This window comes from Seriola lalandi, unplaced genomic scaffold (genome assembly GCF_002814215.2).
Source record: "Seriola lalandi dorsalis isolate HSWRI2012SDOR001 ecotype SW California unplaced genomic scaffold, Sedor1 jcf7180002054391, whole genome shotgun sequence".
Classification (NCBI taxonomy): Eukaryota; Metazoa; Chordata; class Actinopteri; order Carangiformes; family Carangidae; genus Seriola; species Seriola lalandi.
In genome coordinates, this window is record NW_019524944.1 from 401,258 (window position 1) to 419,783 (window position 18,526).

Consider the following 18,526-nt stretch of genomic DNA (forward strand, 5'->3'; position numbering starts at 1 on the left):
CATACACTCCCTCTGTACGGTAAGCCTGAGAGTCACTTCCCAGTAAGAAGGAAACAGTGGGAGTGAACAGCACGCCCCCTCACAGTGAATCAACACATAATAGTTTCTGAGGAAAACCATCTGACTAGCCCTGCCCCCTGTTCCCATAAAGTAAGCAGGGGAAAGGCTGTGTCTACTCGAGGAACCAGGAATTCCCCCACAGGCCATGAACAGCTGTCGAGATGAGAGACGATGACGAAGTGGGCACACTGGAAGTTTGCTGGCCAGGCATATGCAAACAGAAACTGGGTTAGGTTAGTTTGGTTATGAACGTAACAGTGAAATAGCATTTAACACTACAGTATATTAACATGTAATTGGAAATTCTGTACCCACAGTGTGGGTGTTGAAATGCACAGTCATGTTTGAGCTGGTGACACCATGTTTCCTAGAAAACAGTTTTATCTTTGTTAAATATTATTTATCGGCACAGCAGTGTATACTACTTGCGTCATGGGGATGTTCAGGATGAGGTCAATTAATGTGAATATTTGTGTAGCCGGAGTCATTATTCAGGTGACGTCTGATAGGGGGTGTTTATCAATAACACTGTCTTCCTAAAAATAACTTTGTGTGCTCGCTGGTCATTGTCAAACATGACCAGGATGTGACACTGACTGACTTCACTCAGATGCATGTGACAAAATTAGGTCAACAGGGTAAAAACCCACTGCTTTTAAAAGAGCGGGCAGACTGGTATTCAGTCTCACTGTTCAGTCACCATGTAAAAAAAACCCTGTGATTTCCTCATTCTCTTCACCTAGTCACCTCAAATGCAAGAAACTTGCCTGAACCTGATGCATACTTCCTCATAAAAAAAGTCCTGTCAGATTAATTCAATGGCTTTTCTTGATTGGAATGAAAAGGGGATTCCTCATCGTGTTGGAGAAATTACAGCTTAGTTCCCTTCTTGTACTTGGATGCATTTTTTGCAAGTATTTCCAGGATGTAGTATATACTCATAATGTGTCATGAGGTTTTTGTTTTGCAACACTTAAGATCATGAACTGAATTTAAATTAAGATAAAAACCGAAAGGAACAGGAGGAACCATTACCAGAATAAGAGGTACAGAGACCCCATAGAGTCCCATCATTGATGTGCAGTGACTCTAGAATCCACTTTCAAACTACATCCTTGGGCTGGTGGGATAAGTTGCAATTGACATTTTGCGCCGAACTTCAGAAACAAGCCTGGCTTTCATGCTGCTGTTTGAACACTGGGGAAATCATTCGCAAAGGTCACTGAGCCCATTTCCTTTCTTTCCTCACCATGCATCTAAAGACCTGTAACAGCCACTTTCAACTGCACTTCAGTTACTGGCAGACATATTCAAATTACTATATAGGAAGTGAGAGAAGGTTTAGGTGACCAAAGAGCACATAGGAGATGAGACAGCATTTTTTATTACAGCTATTCCTTGTTTTGTCACTGTTGCATTAACATACATTATACAAGTTTCATATATCCATCTGTCCATTAGCTACACTGCTTATCCTTTGAAGATCATGGGGGGCTGGAGCCGATCCAGGCTTCATATAGAAGACTAAAACACAAACCGGATCATTTTTATTTTCATGAAATAAAATCCCTGAGCACAAGAGTCCCTCTCAGTCCTTTGGCATTTTAAAACGTAGGACTACGACATGTCTCTGAAGTCCTTCATCCCCATCCCACAGGTGCTCCACAGAGAAAGTACCCCTCTGCTCCACAAAAGTCTCAAACAGGTGCAGTCCGCCGCCGACACCAAAGTAGTGGGATTTGGTGGCGAGGTAGACCAGTCCATCTGGTGCCAGCAGTTTGTGGAGGGTATCATGGAGGGCGGGGTAGTAAGCCGTGTTGTAGATCGTCTCTGAGGTGAGTATTATATCATATTTGGGTTGTTGGCCCGTCTTTTGAACCACAGCAGGAAATGTGCTCCAGTCACCAGAGAAAAAACGACACTTAGCTAGTAACGGATGCTGGGATAGGTCCACGGCTCTTTTCTTTGGAGATGGACTGCCGTCTTTTACCTCTTGCTTCTCTTCCAACTGCTTTTTACAACCATCTTCCTCTTGTATTTTTCCCTTGCCCCTCCTTTCTTTGTCATCTTCATTCTCTATGTCATCATCCTCTTGGCAGTTTAGTATTACATTTGGCACCGTGAGCTGTTCAATAACTGTACTGTTATAATCTTGGAAGTGGATGTTTCTGGCTCCTCTCTTCAGAGCCAATATCCCCAACAGCCCCGCACCGCAGCCCAAATCTAAAACTGCCTTCCCCCCAAAGGTCTCTCCATCTTTCTCAATGAGCTCCAGAAGGTCGTACGTGCACTCCCACACCTTCAGCCCTCCCTCGTACACGCCAGAGATGAGATCAGATCTCTGCTCCGCAGTGCGAGAGAGAATTTTCTCAACGTCCTCTCTTTCCGAGGCCGTCTTCTCAAAAACTGTCTCATTGAGGAAGTGGAGAGGGGGAAGAGCTCCAATGGTAACCGTTTCAGAGACAGCATCCATAAGGAGGAACTGTGGGTCAGATGGTGGAAGGTGCTCTTTGGCCTCCTTTAGTGGCTCAGCTGGTTCGGTATCATCCTGCTTCTGAAAAATACAAAGCATGCGCATGGTTAGGGAACAAATGTTTTCCCTCAGCTGCATACGTGTCTGAGGGCTCTGCGTGAATGTATGACTGTGTAACAAAGGAGCTACATAGACGACACGTGTTTCAAATTGAAAGTATCATGGCAGCATTTTTTCAGTTTTAAATTATTATGGTGCCTTTGGGTCCTCATAGGAATTTAGTTAAGAAATGTAAAAATGAACACTGTTCATATTTCAATAAAACAATTAAAATAAAATATTAAAGCTGTCACTTAACATGTAACTTCTAATACTAACATACTTTCCTAACTTACTATTAATTCTTACTAACCAATACAACTAGTGGTAATGTTAAACAAGTTTTTGGAGGTTTGATAACTACTGAACTTTGCGGTGAGACATAACAATAACAACTCAGTATGGACTTGATTTCCACAGTGACTCTTTATTGACATGCCACTGCTCTCGTGACGTCAACACTCCGAGTTGAGTCTGTCAACCTACACACTCAAGAAGTAGCATAATTAGCTGAAGACTTTTCATTGTTGATTAACTGTGATGGAATTACTCACACAATGGAACTATGCATATATGAATAGAGAGTGTGTCTGTGTGTGTGTGTGTGTGTGTGTGTGTGTGTGTGTGTGTGTATGTGTGTGTTAGTGAGAAGGAGTGACTCTGGTTTTCCTGTGTGCTCCATTCAAGAGGCAACACAAAATGTTTTGACTTTTCCTGCATCTAATGAAGCAAAAGACAGGTCTATATTTTATAATTAGACAAATCACTTCTACCCTGTCCTTTGATTAATTCTAAACTCAAGTCTGGAAAATAAATTAAATATCAAACAAAATATATCTGAAAAGTTACATTATCTATTTTGGGCAAATACCACATTAAATCATATAAAATTAAAATCCAGGACGTTTCCTAAGCTTGTAATGTAATGCTAATAATGTAATTTAAGAATAAGTTTTCTCTCTTTTAATGGGTGTTTTCACTTACACACCATCCAGTCTAGAAACTGTATCAAGTCCTCTATCAGTTGACCAGATTGTTGTTGTTGTTGTTGTTGTTTTTCTGTCATCTCTATTCTTTTTTAATTTGATTTTTTATGTAATCTAGTTTATAGACAGGGTTAAAAATCACTTGAATGGAACCTTATGCACAATTTCCAAATGCAATTATCTACATATAATCTTATTATTTTGCTCTTTTTGTGTTTCTGCTATCCTTAGCTTACTTTTGCATTGTAATACATAAGAATGCAGTGTTGTTGTTCCTTCAATAATAAAGCTATTACTAAATTAAAAGTCAGGTCTTAGCCTTTAAAGCCTTACCAAGGGGCCTGTTCTTCCCCTCACAGTCCCCGCCTCATAAAGTTATACACGCCACTGCAAACGCACATACTTTCATTTAATAATAGATGCATGTTTGCAGAAGTCCCAGGTCTGAGGAAACTGACAGCTCTGAGTCCTTTGGATAATTTAACTTTAACTAGATTATAGGTGAACGGACGTTACTCACAGATGTAGCAGCATAGTCTTTCTTTACGTTTTTTAGCCCATTTCCATCCACGTCGTCCGGTTTTATTGTTTGTGCTGGGACGTCGAAGTTAAAACAAAATGACATGGTGACTAACAACACCGCACACGGTTAGGTTGAAGTTGGAAAGTTGGTATCACCGTTTACTACAGGTTCCACATGGCAAGCATACTGGCGTGCAAGTGTAGCTTAGCAGGAGCGTCTAAGAACTACAAATCCCACAATTCCGAGAACCATAGCCGCATATTCCCAGGTTGTTATATTTCTGTTAAATAATTTAAGTAACTGGTACAAATCCGTTAAAGTGAGATTAAGTTTAGAGACTTATTACACCTCATACATGGGCACATGAGTGTAAACCATCCATATCTGAAACGTTCAAATTGATTCCTGACTCTGATTCCCATGGTGCCTTTCGCCGCTCCTCTGGCGCATGCGCACTAATTCCGGATCAGGATTCAGATCTGTTAACTGTCACAGAAGATCCCAGATCCTGCTGTTCTACGCTAATATGTGGCAATAATCCCGTTTTTGCCTTCCTTTTGAAAATGTCGACGGGAGGGTCGCTCCCGGCAGTGTTTTTGCTTTTATAGAACAGTGAGTATTCCCTAACATAAATCTGAAATGTTATTATATATCAGAATATGAACCGCAGCCTACAGCGTCGGATGTTTGAGTAGGAAAACACTGTATGACATCCAAACAAAAGGGATTTGGAAGCGTTAGGATTCTGTGAGACTATTCAAAGCACTGTGTTTTATGCACAATTAAATTGTTAGGTCTTTCGTGAGGCGACACCTATAGCTAAATGTCCTGTACTGGTCTGTGAATAACCTATCAATGCCTGATAAAGTGAAGCTGAATGATGCTGCTCACAAAAGTCAACTCCACTCCTGACCACTGCCCCTCTAACCTGAGGTAGCTGCTAACTAAAACCTCCACCCAGGCTCCACCCTGTCTGGAATGCAGCAAAGCAAGATTGTTGTCTCTATCTAGACTTTAAGCATATGCCATAAACCTATGAGCCAGCCCATTTTCTACACTCTCCTGTATTTCTAGTTGATACACCTACAAATGCTCTGGCTTCTGTACCTGATAAAGTTTAAGTGCCAACTGGCACAGACAGGAGTTGTATAATCAACTTAACAGGCAAAAAAAAAAAACAAATTGACGGGCTCTCAAATACAGCATATGGTAAGTTTAATATAATACACTGGATTACAGCTGAAAGGAAGGAGGATTAGTGAATTGAAAGTTGTTTTTCAAGCTAAAATGCCTAATGCTGTCTGTTTACAGCCAACCATTTATATTGATGTGCTGCCTTTCTGTGACTGAAGTGATAATAAACTGAATATCTTTACCTTTGGCTTGACGGAATTGAAATGGTCATATTTACTGTTGTATATTTTATTGACCCAATAATTGATTCATTGAGAAAATAATTAGCAGATTATGTGATAATTGTTAACTGTGAGACTGTGAGAGTCTACAGTTGATTGCTTATTTTCTTTGCAGGTGTGTACATGTCACAGATGCAGGATGCGGTGTTGTCCCAGCTCTATGCTCCACCTGCTGCGCTGTGTGCGGTCACGGTCATGTATCAGGAGAGGGAGGAACAGGCTGCCTCTGTGGATTAGGGAAACATGGTGTTACATGAGACTGCTGTTGCAATCACTTTACTTTAACTCCCTCACTGACTCAGATGTGGTTTTCGACTCAGTCTTTGAACCAGTGTTTTGGACTGTGGACTATGTCACCCGCTGGTTTGGCACGGTGAGTGTGTGTTTGTTTGCTCATTTAATTAGTTACAGGGTGTTTTTATGTTTTTCTCTGAATAAAGCTCTATTGAATGTCTTTGTCTGGAAGGTGTTCGTTTGTCTGGTGGTGATACTGACCAGCTCCATCGTGGTGATAGCCTACGTGGTCCTACTGCCTCTGGTCCTCAACACTTACTCCCCTGCATGGATTGCTTGGCATGTATGTTATGGACACTGGAACCTCATCATGATCGCTTTCCATTACTACAAAGCCGCCAAAACCTCCCCTGGGTATCCCCCGACAGTAAGACATCCACTTTTCTGCAGTGCAGTATACAAATGACATGACTAATCTGGGCTCGAATAAAACTTACATTTAGTAATGCAACAAAAATGTCTTCATCCAAACAGGAAAAAAATGACACTCCTTTTGTGTCAGTCTGCAAAAAATGCATCATGGCCAAACCAGCAAGAACACACCACTGTGGCATCTGTAACAGGTGAGTCAGTGTCATTTTTGTTCTGTTCTGTTATTTCTTTAGTTAAGTGGTTTATCTGTGGAGTATCACATTGTTTTGCTAGCTACCTCATTTGGACCATTTATATATTTTTTTGACCACCAAAGGGAAATTGTTGGAAAAAAAAGTTCCTATCAATTGCTTAGTGGAATAATGGACTTACAGTAGGCCTGGCTCGAGAACCAGGCCTACCACCAGAACCCTCGGGTGGTGGGCTCCACATACATTTAGCGTATGATAGCCTTGTGTTAAGTAAGGTAAATCTTTGCAGCATTGTCTATATAAGCATCAGACTGAATATTCTCTTCTTCTTTCCCAGGTGCATTCTGAAGATGGACCATCATTGTCGTATCCTTTGTGCTAACATTATTTTTGTAGTATCAGAAATCATATAATGTGACTATGAAGACATGGTGGTTTACCTTAATGACTGCATCTCAGCGTGGTTGAATAACTGCGTGGGCCATTTTAACCACCGTTACTTCTTCTCCTTCTGTCTCTTCATGACCTTGGGCTGTGTCTACTGTAGCATCAGTGGCAGAAACCTGTTCCTAGATGCATACAATGCTATTGAGGTGAGATGCTCAGACTCACACCACACTGGACTGCAGTTGTCTGTAGGCCTGCTTGGTGATCTGCCCTTCTAAGGCTTGTTAGGTTGTCTGTTACTTTTCCTCCATGTCTGCTGTCCTTCTCTGAGGGGCTTAACTGTTCCTTACTGACACTGGCTTGTTTCTGTCTTTAACACTCGGGTTTGTGTATTCGGGCTGTTCCATTAGCGCTTTAAGCATTTGGATATGGACAAGCCAGGGGTACCGGTAACAGGGATGGCACTTCTTATAGGGCTTCTCCCCCCTGGCCAGGTATAGTCTCAAAATTCTCACAGAATAGCATCATTAATCGTATCTTGTTTATCGATTAGTTTTGTAATATTTGCTCTTTTTATTTTTGTCAAGACCAACTATCAGACATCTGCACCACCATACACGTTTAAGGATAAGATGATTAATAAGAGTATCATCTACATGTGGGTGCTTACCAGGTAAAATATGCATTTCATGTTGTCCCTTGCCATTTATAAGAAATAAAATCAAGTTTGCAATTTGTTTGATAAGACTTTTATCACTTCCTGTTAGTACAAAACATTAAAGTATATTGATTTCTTTCATACTCTTCCTACAACTCCTGTAAATCACATACTGTTAACCGTCAGTATGTCATGTAGAACTGGGGCACGGTTGTTGTCTTTTATTGCCTTGGCAGCAGATCAAATGAAGTGTGTTCTCTTCTCTCAGCACAGTGGGAGTGGCACTGGGAGCACTGACCATTTGGCATGCGGTTCTCATATCCAGAGGAGAGACCAGCATAGAAAGACACATTAATGGCAAAGAAACAGAGCGAATGGCAAAATGGGGAAAGGTGAGCATAGATAATTACATGTTAAAATAATTCAGGTTGTGATAAGTTGCGTGGTATTCTTTATGATGAGTCACAAACCCTCAATGAAAGGAAATGTGTTCCTTTTGGTTTGAATGGTAGAAACCTATAATGAGTTTTTAATGACCTCTTGTCCTATTCTTTCACTGCTCTGGCAGGTATACAGAAACCCTTTCAACTATGGCAGGCTGAATAATTGGAAGATCTTCCTTGGTGTGGAGAAGAGAAGGTGTGTGTCTCTGATGTTTGTAGAGATTTTCTGTTAAGGTTGCCATGCATCATCTATGACCAGTACAACCTTTTACTTCTTGTCACCTCCATTGATCTTTGTTGCTCTATCTTTTGTCCTTAGTCACTGGGTGACGCGTGTTCTCCTTCCCTCTGGACATACCCCGTATGGTGATGGGTTGACGTGGGACATCTTCCCGGTTAAAAAGGACTTGATACCTGTATGACAGAGTCTACATAGGCATCCTTGTAGCCTGCTTTCGGCAGTCTTCTCTGTGTCCGACCTCCTCTGGTCATTTGATCTGGTTGGCTTAAAGGATCCCTGCGTGGTAGCTCCATACAACTGGGGTCGTGTCAACCTCCAATACCTCAAAAACTTGCTGTGGCATTGCTCGTGGTTGATGGTCTACATTTTTCAGCAGTGAAGAGGCAGTGTGTCATGGATGAGTTGTTCTCTACTGGGTTTTACTAACAAACTGGTTTTCCTTGACTATGAACATTGTGCTATCGATGGGTTTGATATTTTTACAAGCCTCAAGTACTGACTGACATATCATTGGACTAAAGTACCTGTAAAATAATCTTTTCTTTTTTGAAACAGACAATCTCTGCTTGTTCTGCCCAAGCTGACATTTGTCTAAAAAACTAAAACTAAAATAAAAAGAAGCCAAAAAGTTTTTGGACAAAATGTTTCATCTCAACACCTCCACCTCCATACTTGGTATACCATTTGCACTTTCCAGTCCAATATTATCATTTAATTAGAACTTTCAAGGAACACTGCGTTATCATGAAAATGTGTTATTTATCTGTATTTTGTACCTGTTAAGTTAATAAATCTTTTTAACTTGCTTTGTTTAAATTTACGCTGTCAGTATTTACTTATAACTAAAGACGCACATTATTATTACACATACACAGATTTCATTTTTGTACAGCAAACTTAAAAGGAAACATTTTCACTCTGGAGTAGGCATCAATGCCTACACATCTGGATTAGGTTTTTTGCTCCATCTCCTGTGTTATGTCACAATGTTACTTACACAGACAGACCCAGAGACATGCTACTAGTAGAGGAGCGTAAATTGAGATTCGTATGAAAGGTTACATTCTGAATGACATATTGGGCGTTTGAGCAAAATCTGGCTGGCATGAAATGATGTGTAAGGTATGTTGTAGAAAGGAATGGGATAAATATTTGATAAGCTGGCAGTTAGAGAGGGGGTGCTGATATTGTCAGTTCAGAGGAAAATGTAAAAGAAAGGTTGTCATATAAAGAGAGAAGAGATTAAAGGATGATAACAGATTTCAGTCTGATTCCAACCCTCTCACCCTGGTCATCACACCCGCCCATTCTATCTGACACGGAGTACACACATACACACACACCTGTCAATATTCAATCTTCCAGCAGATGTCAGTGTTTGACATGTCAAGTTTGGTCAGAAATGGCTTAGGATAATTGATTATACCTCAGTGTGGTGCAAGTGTGTCCATAACTTCATTATGTGCTCTTATTCCAAGATGGTAACACTCCTTTATACACACTCTTGAACAAATTCACTGTTTTCGTGAAGGTGTGCTTTCATGACCTTTCATCTCATTTTTATTTATTCCAAGTACATTTTTCTTACATTAACCCATTAGGATGCTTGAGGAATAATGAAGTATTTTCCACACACACACACACGCACACACACGCACACACACGCACACACACACACACACACACACACACACACCAGCACACATGCTCTCTTCAGGGCTTACATGTGACTTTGCTCTGTGGAAGGCTGAAGTTGTTCCAAAGGCAAAGGCTAACCCTCATCCTTATCAGGCACCTGAGCTTAGTTATAGTGTTAGCTGTTTCTGTTTTTACCCTTACTTGCATACACTATAATATATGTATATATGATGTTGCTTATCCTTCAATGGATAATCAATATAGAGTTAACCGAATTTTTGTGCCAAGATTAAATCAGGCAGGATTACCCTGTGCCCAGAAAAAGATAAAACATAATCCAGTATAAATTTGAACTTGCTAGTTAGATAGATAGTAAAGTTATTGAACTGACATGTTTGTAGGTTGCAGTATATTAGGCTGGTTCCACACAGGTTTATTCCAAATAGGTAATGACTTTAAAGAAGTCAAACTTTTTGCTCGATATTTGATTTTTGAGGAACACCAGCAAAATCCGATTTCTTAATTTCTAAGGTATATAAAAGTTCAGGTGTGTGTTTTATTGCAAATGCGAGATTTTATGAAAAGGGATAAGATCATGATAAGATGTAGCCTTCTTTGGCTCTGGAGAAATGTCAATTGACCATAACATCAACAAAAAAAAAAAAAAAAACCAACAACTTCCGCCTTACACTTCAAACCAAAACCCTCGTTAAAGAATACAAAAGGAATATTGCGCAGTAACTCCTAACATTGATTTTACATTTTTGAAAAACATGTTTATCGTAAATACTGATGTTTTCAGTGATCCTATTTTAATATTCTGCTTGTTTGCAAACTGAATGGTTAATTACAGTCGGTACTATTATTGTGAAGGAGTAACAGCTTCCGCTCTTATTCTGGTGAAAGTGACGAAAGATAGATAATTGGTCTAAGATGCGCATGCGTGCAGACTGACAAGGATTTAGTTCTAGCTCAGTGGAAACGGATTGTGCTGGTGAGCTTCATTCATTATGATTCGGGGGGAATAGGGACATTGATTTCAATTTTTCTTTTAATTTGGAGAAGCTGCTGAGATTTCCTGGAGGCTCTGCAGAGCCCGCGAGTCCTGTACGGACAGACTGCTCCCAGTTTGTGTCCGTCAACCTGCTGACTCGCACCTTCTGCTCATCGTCGCGTCAGGATCCAGTGATAACTTCACTTGGAAGCAAGTTCGGATGTGGCAAGCAAACTGCAGACGGATGCATAATTTAGCAGACTGGATTTCCGGTAGGCAAAATGAATCACTTTAAAAAAAAAAAAAAAAAAAAAAAAAAAAAATTTAAATACTGAAATATCAAAAGTCCCGTGACTGATAAGACTGCAAATCAATCAAATCACATCGGAAATACACCTTTTAAATTACACATAACATAAATTGTAATGCTGCATGAACACATGTTAAAATAAATATATGTTAATGAAAAATCAGAGCAAGGGTGGCATGAGGTTCAGGCGCGTGTCTCCGTCAGCTGGCAGTACACGTGACATAAACATCGCGGCTGGTCTGACCTCACAGGAACAAGGACTGCTGAGCTGTCATCATGCCCTGATGATGCTTTTCATACGAGGCTCTTAATTTGACATCATCATTAACTGTTTGTTCATCCTCATTACCACATATGCATTAAGAAGCATTTGTATTCGACTGTATGGCAAATATGATACAGACGGACTGATGCTTTTTCTCCTTGGTGTGGAATGTAGGGACAGTGATGGGAGGCTGTGTGGGGAGGAGTAGGACGGATGGACAAGGGAGTGCCCGAAGCTCGACAAGAAGCAAAAAACGTGGAGGTGAGAATGTGAAACACTCCAGATTACAGCCTCTCAGCTGTTAAGATAACCATATATTTTAGTGAATGCACTGAGAGAACTGCTTCACGCTTGGGAGATGATGTCCTCAAATTAAGAAAGTGGGAATGAGACAGTTTCTATACATGTATTTTTGCAGAGAGTGATATTACAGTTTGAGAGAGAGCTTACTAATAGCCTTGCAGGCCTGGCACTGTTACATTAAATGATTATTTTGTTAGAGGGGAAATTGCTTCTGTGTTGATGCATTAAAATGCAGGTGGTACACAGCACACATCCTGTGCACATCAGACGAACAATAATGATATCAGGATGCACTGTCGGAACTAGCTACTTACACCTTGTACAGGAGAGTGCAAAGGGGGCATACAGTACTTATAGCATCAGACAGGTGGGCTATTAGATGCAATCGCAACAATTCAAGCATTCATGATGAAATGCAGGGTGATTCCGATCTACGCCCCTGCTGCATGGACGTCTGTCTCGCTCTGAAAGCTTACTGTCTCAGGTGTTAAATGTTTCAGGCACCATGGCTTAGTCATGTGTCTAATCTGTGCTGAGGACCTGCGCTGATGAGGGCAATGTTTTATATAAACACTGTTCAGTCCATTGCCTGTGAAAGAGCGGCTGTGGGCTCCGTTGGATTGTCATGCATTATGTATTGAGCAGCACAAGCAGCAGCAGCAGCAGCAGCAGTAGCAGCAGCAGGGGCCGGCACAGAGAGTTTTCATATCAGAGTTTGACCCACTTGGTGCATGATTGACCTTATGCCGACCTGCTGCAAAATATATTTACGTGCAGAAATAGATAATATACCTGCAAGACAGACATGACTTCTCAGACCATATCCATTGTCTCAGACTTTCTACTTAGACACAAGAGCTCTTTAATGAACTGAAATAGTTGTGGGGACGCAGCATCTGAAAGACATGTTTGCATGTACTTGTTTAAATAACAGGAAAACAATCACCTGTTGGGGGGGCAGTTCACAGAAGTACAGTAGTTTCTCCTTCACACAGACTGTAATAGTCTGACAAGGGTTTATTGTCTGTTAATAGGTTTAGCATGTTGCCTTTGGGTATTTCTATCCTGTCTCTAAATAGAGCTGATAGGATTAGGCCTCTTGAGCAAAGTCTTCTGGCTAGGACACTCAACTTACTCTCCCCATATATTGCACCTCTTTCCATGAACTGATCCTATTGTATTTTTGGCTTTTGGAGTGTTTGTTATTAGAAGGGATATAAGTGGAGGGAGTGTGGTCATTTTTAAGCAACTGGGGAAGTGTCACGACGGTTAACGGAGCTCTGAATCTGAGCCTACACATACCAGGCTGTCTCGTCAATTGTGCAGCGTGTTGCGGCAGACTGGTTGGACGCAGCAGAGGCTAGCTTCTTCCTCAGGGTCGGTCTCTGTAGCTCATTATTGAGGACTTTTGATGTGAAGTAGTTTGACTCACATCAAACCTCAGAGGAAGAACAGCTATGGGAGTGCCAAACTCTAGGGAATACAACTACTATCACGCTCCAAACACACCCTTCAGGATTTTGCTGAAAAGTAAGTATAGATTTTTGTCTGGGGTGGAAGAAATGCTTTCATGTTTTCTGTTTTCGTGTTCGTGTGCAGCTCACTTTGTTGTGCCATAACTTGCCTCAGAAGGTTTTGTGTAGAGTTCAAGATTGTACTGTTGATGATGTTGTTTGTTGTACTTACGTTGATAGGTTTTCTCATGGATGTATGTATCACTGTTTATTAATAGCTCTACATGAAATACCATAACAAATAAAATGAAGCAACAAGAAGGAAAAATGGCTAAAAATACAAGAAAACAACCATTAAAATGAACTATTTCCACAGTGCTACCTCTTACTGAAATGTATACTTTCATAGAGACTGGCATCATTTTAATGAATTATTTTTATAAATTAAGTTTTTACAATAAGTTTATATGTTGTTTTTAGGGTTGCAAAGCTAATAATATTGGATGAACTGCTCGCATGATTAGATGTTTTTTTTATTTCTGAGTTTTCCAGTATTATGGTTAGAAGACAGTGCAGAACACTGAACTATCACAACAACAACTACTTGTGCTAGCTTTTTAAATAGAAGTGGTGCAGAATTAATAACAGTCCAAAACCATCACTTTCATTTACATGACTTGAATTCATTCAGTTCCTTTAGTGGTAGAGGTGTAGTAGGTAGGTCTTCCATTCACTAATAGTGCTTAAGCACTAGGGAAAAAACTCGATCCACTGACTTCAATTGAAATTGCTAAGCTTATATTCCAGGTACCTGGGCTTACAGCTGAGGTCACACCGGAGTTGATCTCTCTTTACGCTCACACTCCACTGTACACAAACAGTCTGGCTCACTGACTTACAACAGCAAGGAGGCAGATGAACATTGTTTGTATAAGGCATTATGTCACAATATGTACCTGGGGCAAAGATGTGTTTTATGTTGAGCCGTGGCACATGTTCATTCTTTAAAACCTCCTCCCTTAAAATCAACCATCAACCATCCCTCAACCTAACACTTTCTTGAGAACAGGTTTTGTCCTTTAAGAATACCGAAGTGTGATATTTTTTAATTTTTTTTTAAAAATCTGTAGCTGTTGCAAGGATATTTCTTGAATTGATTTGTCATCACAACAGATCTGTGCAGCTTGGAATTATTTCAGCATACCTTGCTGTCTCCTGTCAGTCAGGTTGCTCGTTAGGATTCCAGACAACCATAACATTTGCATTTGTTTGTCTGGCATCTTAATGCATTCCTTTCCAACCTTGCAGATCCTTTTTCCACAATAACAAAAAACAGACATGAACTCTAAAGACCCATGTCTGTGCAAGAGAAGTAAAACGAATAGACTGTTCATTAGCATAATAATGTTACAGCAGCTAGATCAAAGGAATATAGAGTCTAATTTTTTTAAGCAGTTACTGTCTCCAGATTTCTGCTATATTGTAATTATGGCTTTGGGATTGTGCAAATGTAGATTTGATATTAAAACTAAGTCTTTCATTACAAATGCATTCAATTTAAATTAGAAAAAGTGTAAATTGTGTAAAATATACTTCACATTTAACATTACATGGTGGCCTGCACTGTCAGTGGTATAAAAAAATCATGTAAATATCTGTATATTGTGTGACGGGAATGGCACCTAATACCCAAGTCAGTAGCAGCAACTGTGTGATATTGTTTCAATGAAATATCCATCAGATAGAAATCAGATAAAAATATATACTGAGTTTGACAGAAGGAAGGCCATTGTTTGCAGAAATGCTACAGTTTGAAAATGCGATGACGTAATAATTGACGTGCTGTGGATTCCTGTTTGTATTTTTGTGTGCTCACTGTGGTAGACGTGTGTGTGTTTTTGCTGCCTTTCATTGGCCAAAGGGTGCTCATCTCTCCAACCAATGCCTTATGGGACAGGGGCAGATAAATCCTGTTATGTGGAACCTGATTACTGCCCATAATCCACTGCTGTGTGCTTGTGTGTGTGTGTGTGCTTGTGTGTGTGCATGTCAGTGAAGATGTATGCGTTACTAGCCACTGCAGTAATCCACAGCACTATAAATAATCACTTTGATTTTCCTCCCTCTGTGAATCAAATTGACTTTCTTGGTTATGTTGGTACAGTGGGTATAAAGTAGATGCCAGCATGGAAACACCTGCAGTACGTGTATGAAATGACTTGGGTTTATGTGCTGTTGGCGCAGCTGCGTGCACAGTCCTAATTGGCTTTACTTAGCCCATGTACCAAATGAATAAGTGTTGAATATCACAGATGCAAGGGGGTGTACGTGTTCGTTTTCAAGCATTATTTTTACCAAAGACTTCAGTATGTGAGACTTAAGATGAGCCTCACTGGTATTTACTGACAGCTAGCATGTTCATAAAACAATTGAGTTGGTGTACATTCGATGATGCTCCATCATCTTTACACGACTCTGCTTAAGTTTATATATTATTAAGACATCTGAATCAAATATTTACATATTACTTGCTCTAATGCTTGCTAAGTGGAAAAGAGCTCAGTCATTTTTACAGCAGTTTTGACCTGAACCAACCCATCAACCACCTACAAACAAAGCAGGTTTCCCAGAGCTTCACCAGATACCAGATACCTGGTTTTACTGACCTATAATCCCTTTTAGCTGTTTTAGCTGCGGCCATTATGCCATTAGGATAAACTAGCTGCAAAAAGTTACTGCAAATGTGGCACATTTTGAAAAGTAAAAGTTGCTGTGCATAAAGCGCATATTCCTGAATACAGTGGCTTACAGTCTTTACATCCGTTCTTAGATCAGCCTTTTAGATCAGATTGAACACTGCTGTCTTTTTTTTTTCCCTTCTTTTTTTCAAGGACGTAATGAGCCCCTCAAGAAGGAGCGTCCAAAATGGAAGAGTGAATACCCGATGACGGAGGGCCAGCTGAGGAGTAAGAGAGATGAGTTTTGGGATACGGCTCCAGCCTTTGATGGACGGAAAGAGATCTGGGACGCACTCAGAGCAGCAGCCCTGGCTGCAGAGTGCAATGACCTGGAGCTAGCACAGGCTATAGTGGATGGAGCCTGCATTACTCTGCCACATGGTATGAAACCACCCACAGGCACATGAACACACACACACACACACTCAGATATGGAAATGTGCTTCATCCAGCTATCAATTGTAAGCTGTAAATGTCCTGGAACTTCCAGCACAAATGCATAACTCACTGTAATAATTCCCCAAATGTCAAAGGACAGTTTGCAGAATCCCATGCATCAGTTGTTCAGAGATTACTGCTGTAATAGTTACATAATAGTCGCAGTGCTGCGTGACCGCTGTGAATGGATTGGTGCACACAAAGCTATGACATAGTTAGGTGGAAATAGCACTCTGTTCACGCACATTTATGTACTGAGTCACAGGAGTGTTTTTGATTTTAAGTGTTTTACTGCTTCAAGGATGTAAATGGGATGTAAACATAATGTAAATGTGATGGCCTCATACTTCCCCATTTAGACAATGGATCGGCGTGGAGAAAGAGCTTATGTAACGGGGATGAAGTTAGTTGCTGTCATTGATAGAAACACTTTTGGAAACTGGTTGCTAATGTAGGTCATTCCTCCCTCCGCAGGCTCTCTGACAGAGAGTTATGACGAACTGGGAAACCGCTACCAGCTCCCGGCATACACTTTAGCCCCGCCTGTCAACCTCATCACTGAAACGTCCACTGAGAGCAAAGTCTCTGAATCCACACAAAAACAGGCTCAACCTCCTCCATGCAGACAAGAGTTCCAGCTGCGGGTGCGATTATCAACAGGTAACAAACACCCAGTATGACCATAACATATGAAATGGCATTTAAATTTAAAGAACTACGTGTTATGCAGTTTGACCCTTGCATGTGAAATATCATTGCATCTTGTCTCATCTAGACTGGAGACTAATTTATAATTGATAGCTTTTCAGTGTCTCACAGCTTGTTCAGAAATCTGCGTCAACTCTATTTATGCCTTCTGGTTTTCTTAGGAAAGGATGTGCGTCTGACTGCCAGCATGGCCGATTCCATTGCTGAGCTAAAGAAACAATTGGAGGAACAGGAAGACATCGACGTGATTCGCCAGAGGTGGTTCTTTTCTGGGAAGCTCCTGACTGACAAGACTCGTCTGCAAGACACCAAGATCCAGAAGGACTTTGTCGTCCAAGTGATCGTCAATGTGAACCCCTCAGTCATAACTAACTGAGGAGTGAGAGAGATGTGCTATGAAGTGATGAAGAGACGAAGGATGTGCCGGAGAGGGCTGCAGGAATAGGAGTAGGGCTTGAAACCGTTTTCCAGTTGGTAATGCAGTGGAATTTTGTGTACATTTTTATATAAGAAATTATTGCTTTTATATTGCTCCTTTTTGTATTTTTCCTTTTTCCAAATGAAGTAAGAATATTGAAAAGCACTGAAACACTTTAGACTAAAAGTAGAGTCCTAAGATGCACATCCCAGTGTCTGTCTGTCAACTCACAGCTCTGTTGTTTACATGGGTTCCCCTCCTTGTCATGTGTGTTTGTACTCGTGCTTATCGATAAACTGAATATGGTTCACCTGGGGATCCACATGAGGGAAATGCATTCTCTATCTTTTTTTTTCCTTTCAATATTTCTGTCATGCGATTTGAGAAGTAGGCAAAAAACTCCAGAGAAAAAGAAAAATGTAAATATCAGTTTCCATATGTTGTTTGGTCATGTGACTATGTGCACACTACATTTTCAATCCACAATTGTTTGTTCATAATGAAAGAACAATGTAATGAAGGCCCATTTCTAAAAGGTAATAATATATATATTTTTTTTATTTCATCACCCCAAACAAAATACTGTAGTTTTATGTACAATATGATGCTCCACTGTACTTCAATAACTTATCAATAAATATTGTAAAGTTAAAGTCAGTGTCTGCTTTTCTGATTCTAAGGTACCAAGTCTCTATATAAATGTTTCCAGTTAGGGATAGGAAAGAATATCTGTTAAGTAAAACTCTATGCTTTCTTACTTTTCTTAGTTTGTAATTTTTTTTCTCATGAAAAACTGGCATCTAACATCTCTGTCTAAGAATCCTTCAAATGAAGCAACCTAAGCTGGAAAACTTCTGTCAAACTACTCGCTGCTCATTATCTCATTATGGCCATGACCTGCAATGAGGTGCCACAAGCAGAAATTGATCTGTTTTAAAGGGGTCAAAGGACAATACTCAGAGTATGAAGTAAGGTGAATAGTCAGGTGCACCAGTTTACTCAGTTGTCATGACAACAGATAAGTTGACATACACGCTCAGTAGCTGTAATGATGTCATCCAAAACGCTTACTTTTAAAACACCCTTTTACCATGGAAATTGCAGTTTCTACAAATCAG

The 18,526-nt window shown here is 40.3% G+C and overlaps 3 protein-coding genes across 6 annotated transcripts; 2 read left to right on the forward strand and 1 right to left on the reverse strand.

The window, feature by feature from the left end:
* Window positions 1-1,428: 1,428 nt before the first annotated feature.
* Window positions 1,429-4,511, reverse strand: mettl18 (methyltransferase 18, RPL3 N3-histidine). The gene is made up of 2 exons (XM_023409401.2): window positions 4,139-4,511; window positions 1,429-2,614 (listed from the first exon to the last, which is right to left on the reverse strand). Exons 1-2 carry the CDS (start codon window positions 4,241-4,243, stop codon window positions 1,649-1,651), a joined length of 1,071 nt encoding a protein of 356 aa, XP_023265169.1. The 5' UTR covers window positions 4,244-4,511; the 3' UTR covers window positions 1,429-1,648.
* Window positions 4,512-4,597: 86 nt separating this feature from the next.
* On the forward strand, window positions 4,598-8,958 carry zdhhc16a (zDHHC palmitoyltransferase 16a). 3 transcript variants are annotated; one of them, XM_023409396.2, is made up of 11 exons: window positions 4,598-4,753; window positions 5,672-5,929; window positions 6,023-6,217; window positions 6,325-6,413; window positions 6,751-6,779; window positions 6,873-7,006; window positions 7,211-7,294; window positions 7,388-7,473; window positions 7,727-7,850; window positions 8,027-8,097; window positions 8,221-8,958. In XM_023409396.2, the coding sequence occupies exons 2-11, from the start codon at window positions 5,696-5,698 to the stop codon at window positions 8,321-8,323; spliced, it is 1,149 nt and encodes a 382-aa protein (XP_023265164.1). In that variant the 5' UTR covers window positions 4,598-4,753; window positions 5,672-5,695; the 3' UTR covers window positions 8,324-8,958. The 3 variants fall into 3 exon arrangements, with proteins under 3 accessions (XP_023265164.1, XP_023265163.1, XP_023265165.1); XM_023409395.2 differs by lacking the exon at window positions 4,598-4,753 and adding an exon at window positions 4,818-5,350; XM_023409397.2 differs by lacking the exons at window positions 4,598-4,753; window positions 7,211-7,294 and adding an exon at window positions 4,823-5,350.
* A 1,783-nt stretch (window positions 8,959-10,741) lies between these two features.
* On the forward strand, window positions 10,742-18,061 carry LOC111657286 (ubiquitin domain-containing protein 1-like). Of its 2 annotated transcripts, XM_023409392.2 has the most exons (5): window positions 10,742-11,046; window positions 11,524-11,610; window positions 15,998-16,225; window positions 16,757-16,942; window positions 17,152-18,061. In XM_023409392.2, exons 1-5 carry the CDS (start codon window positions 10,995-10,997, stop codon window positions 17,364-17,366), a joined length of 768 nt encoding a protein of 255 aa, XP_023265160.1. In that variant the 5' UTR covers window positions 10,742-10,994; the 3' UTR covers window positions 17,367-18,061. The 2 variants fall into 2 exon arrangements, with proteins under 2 accessions (XP_023265160.1, XP_023265162.1); XM_023409394.2 differs by lacking the exons at window positions 10,742-11,046; window positions 11,524-11,610 and adding an exon at window positions 12,474-13,182.
* The last annotated feature ends 465 nt before the right edge of the window (window positions 18,062-18,526 follow it).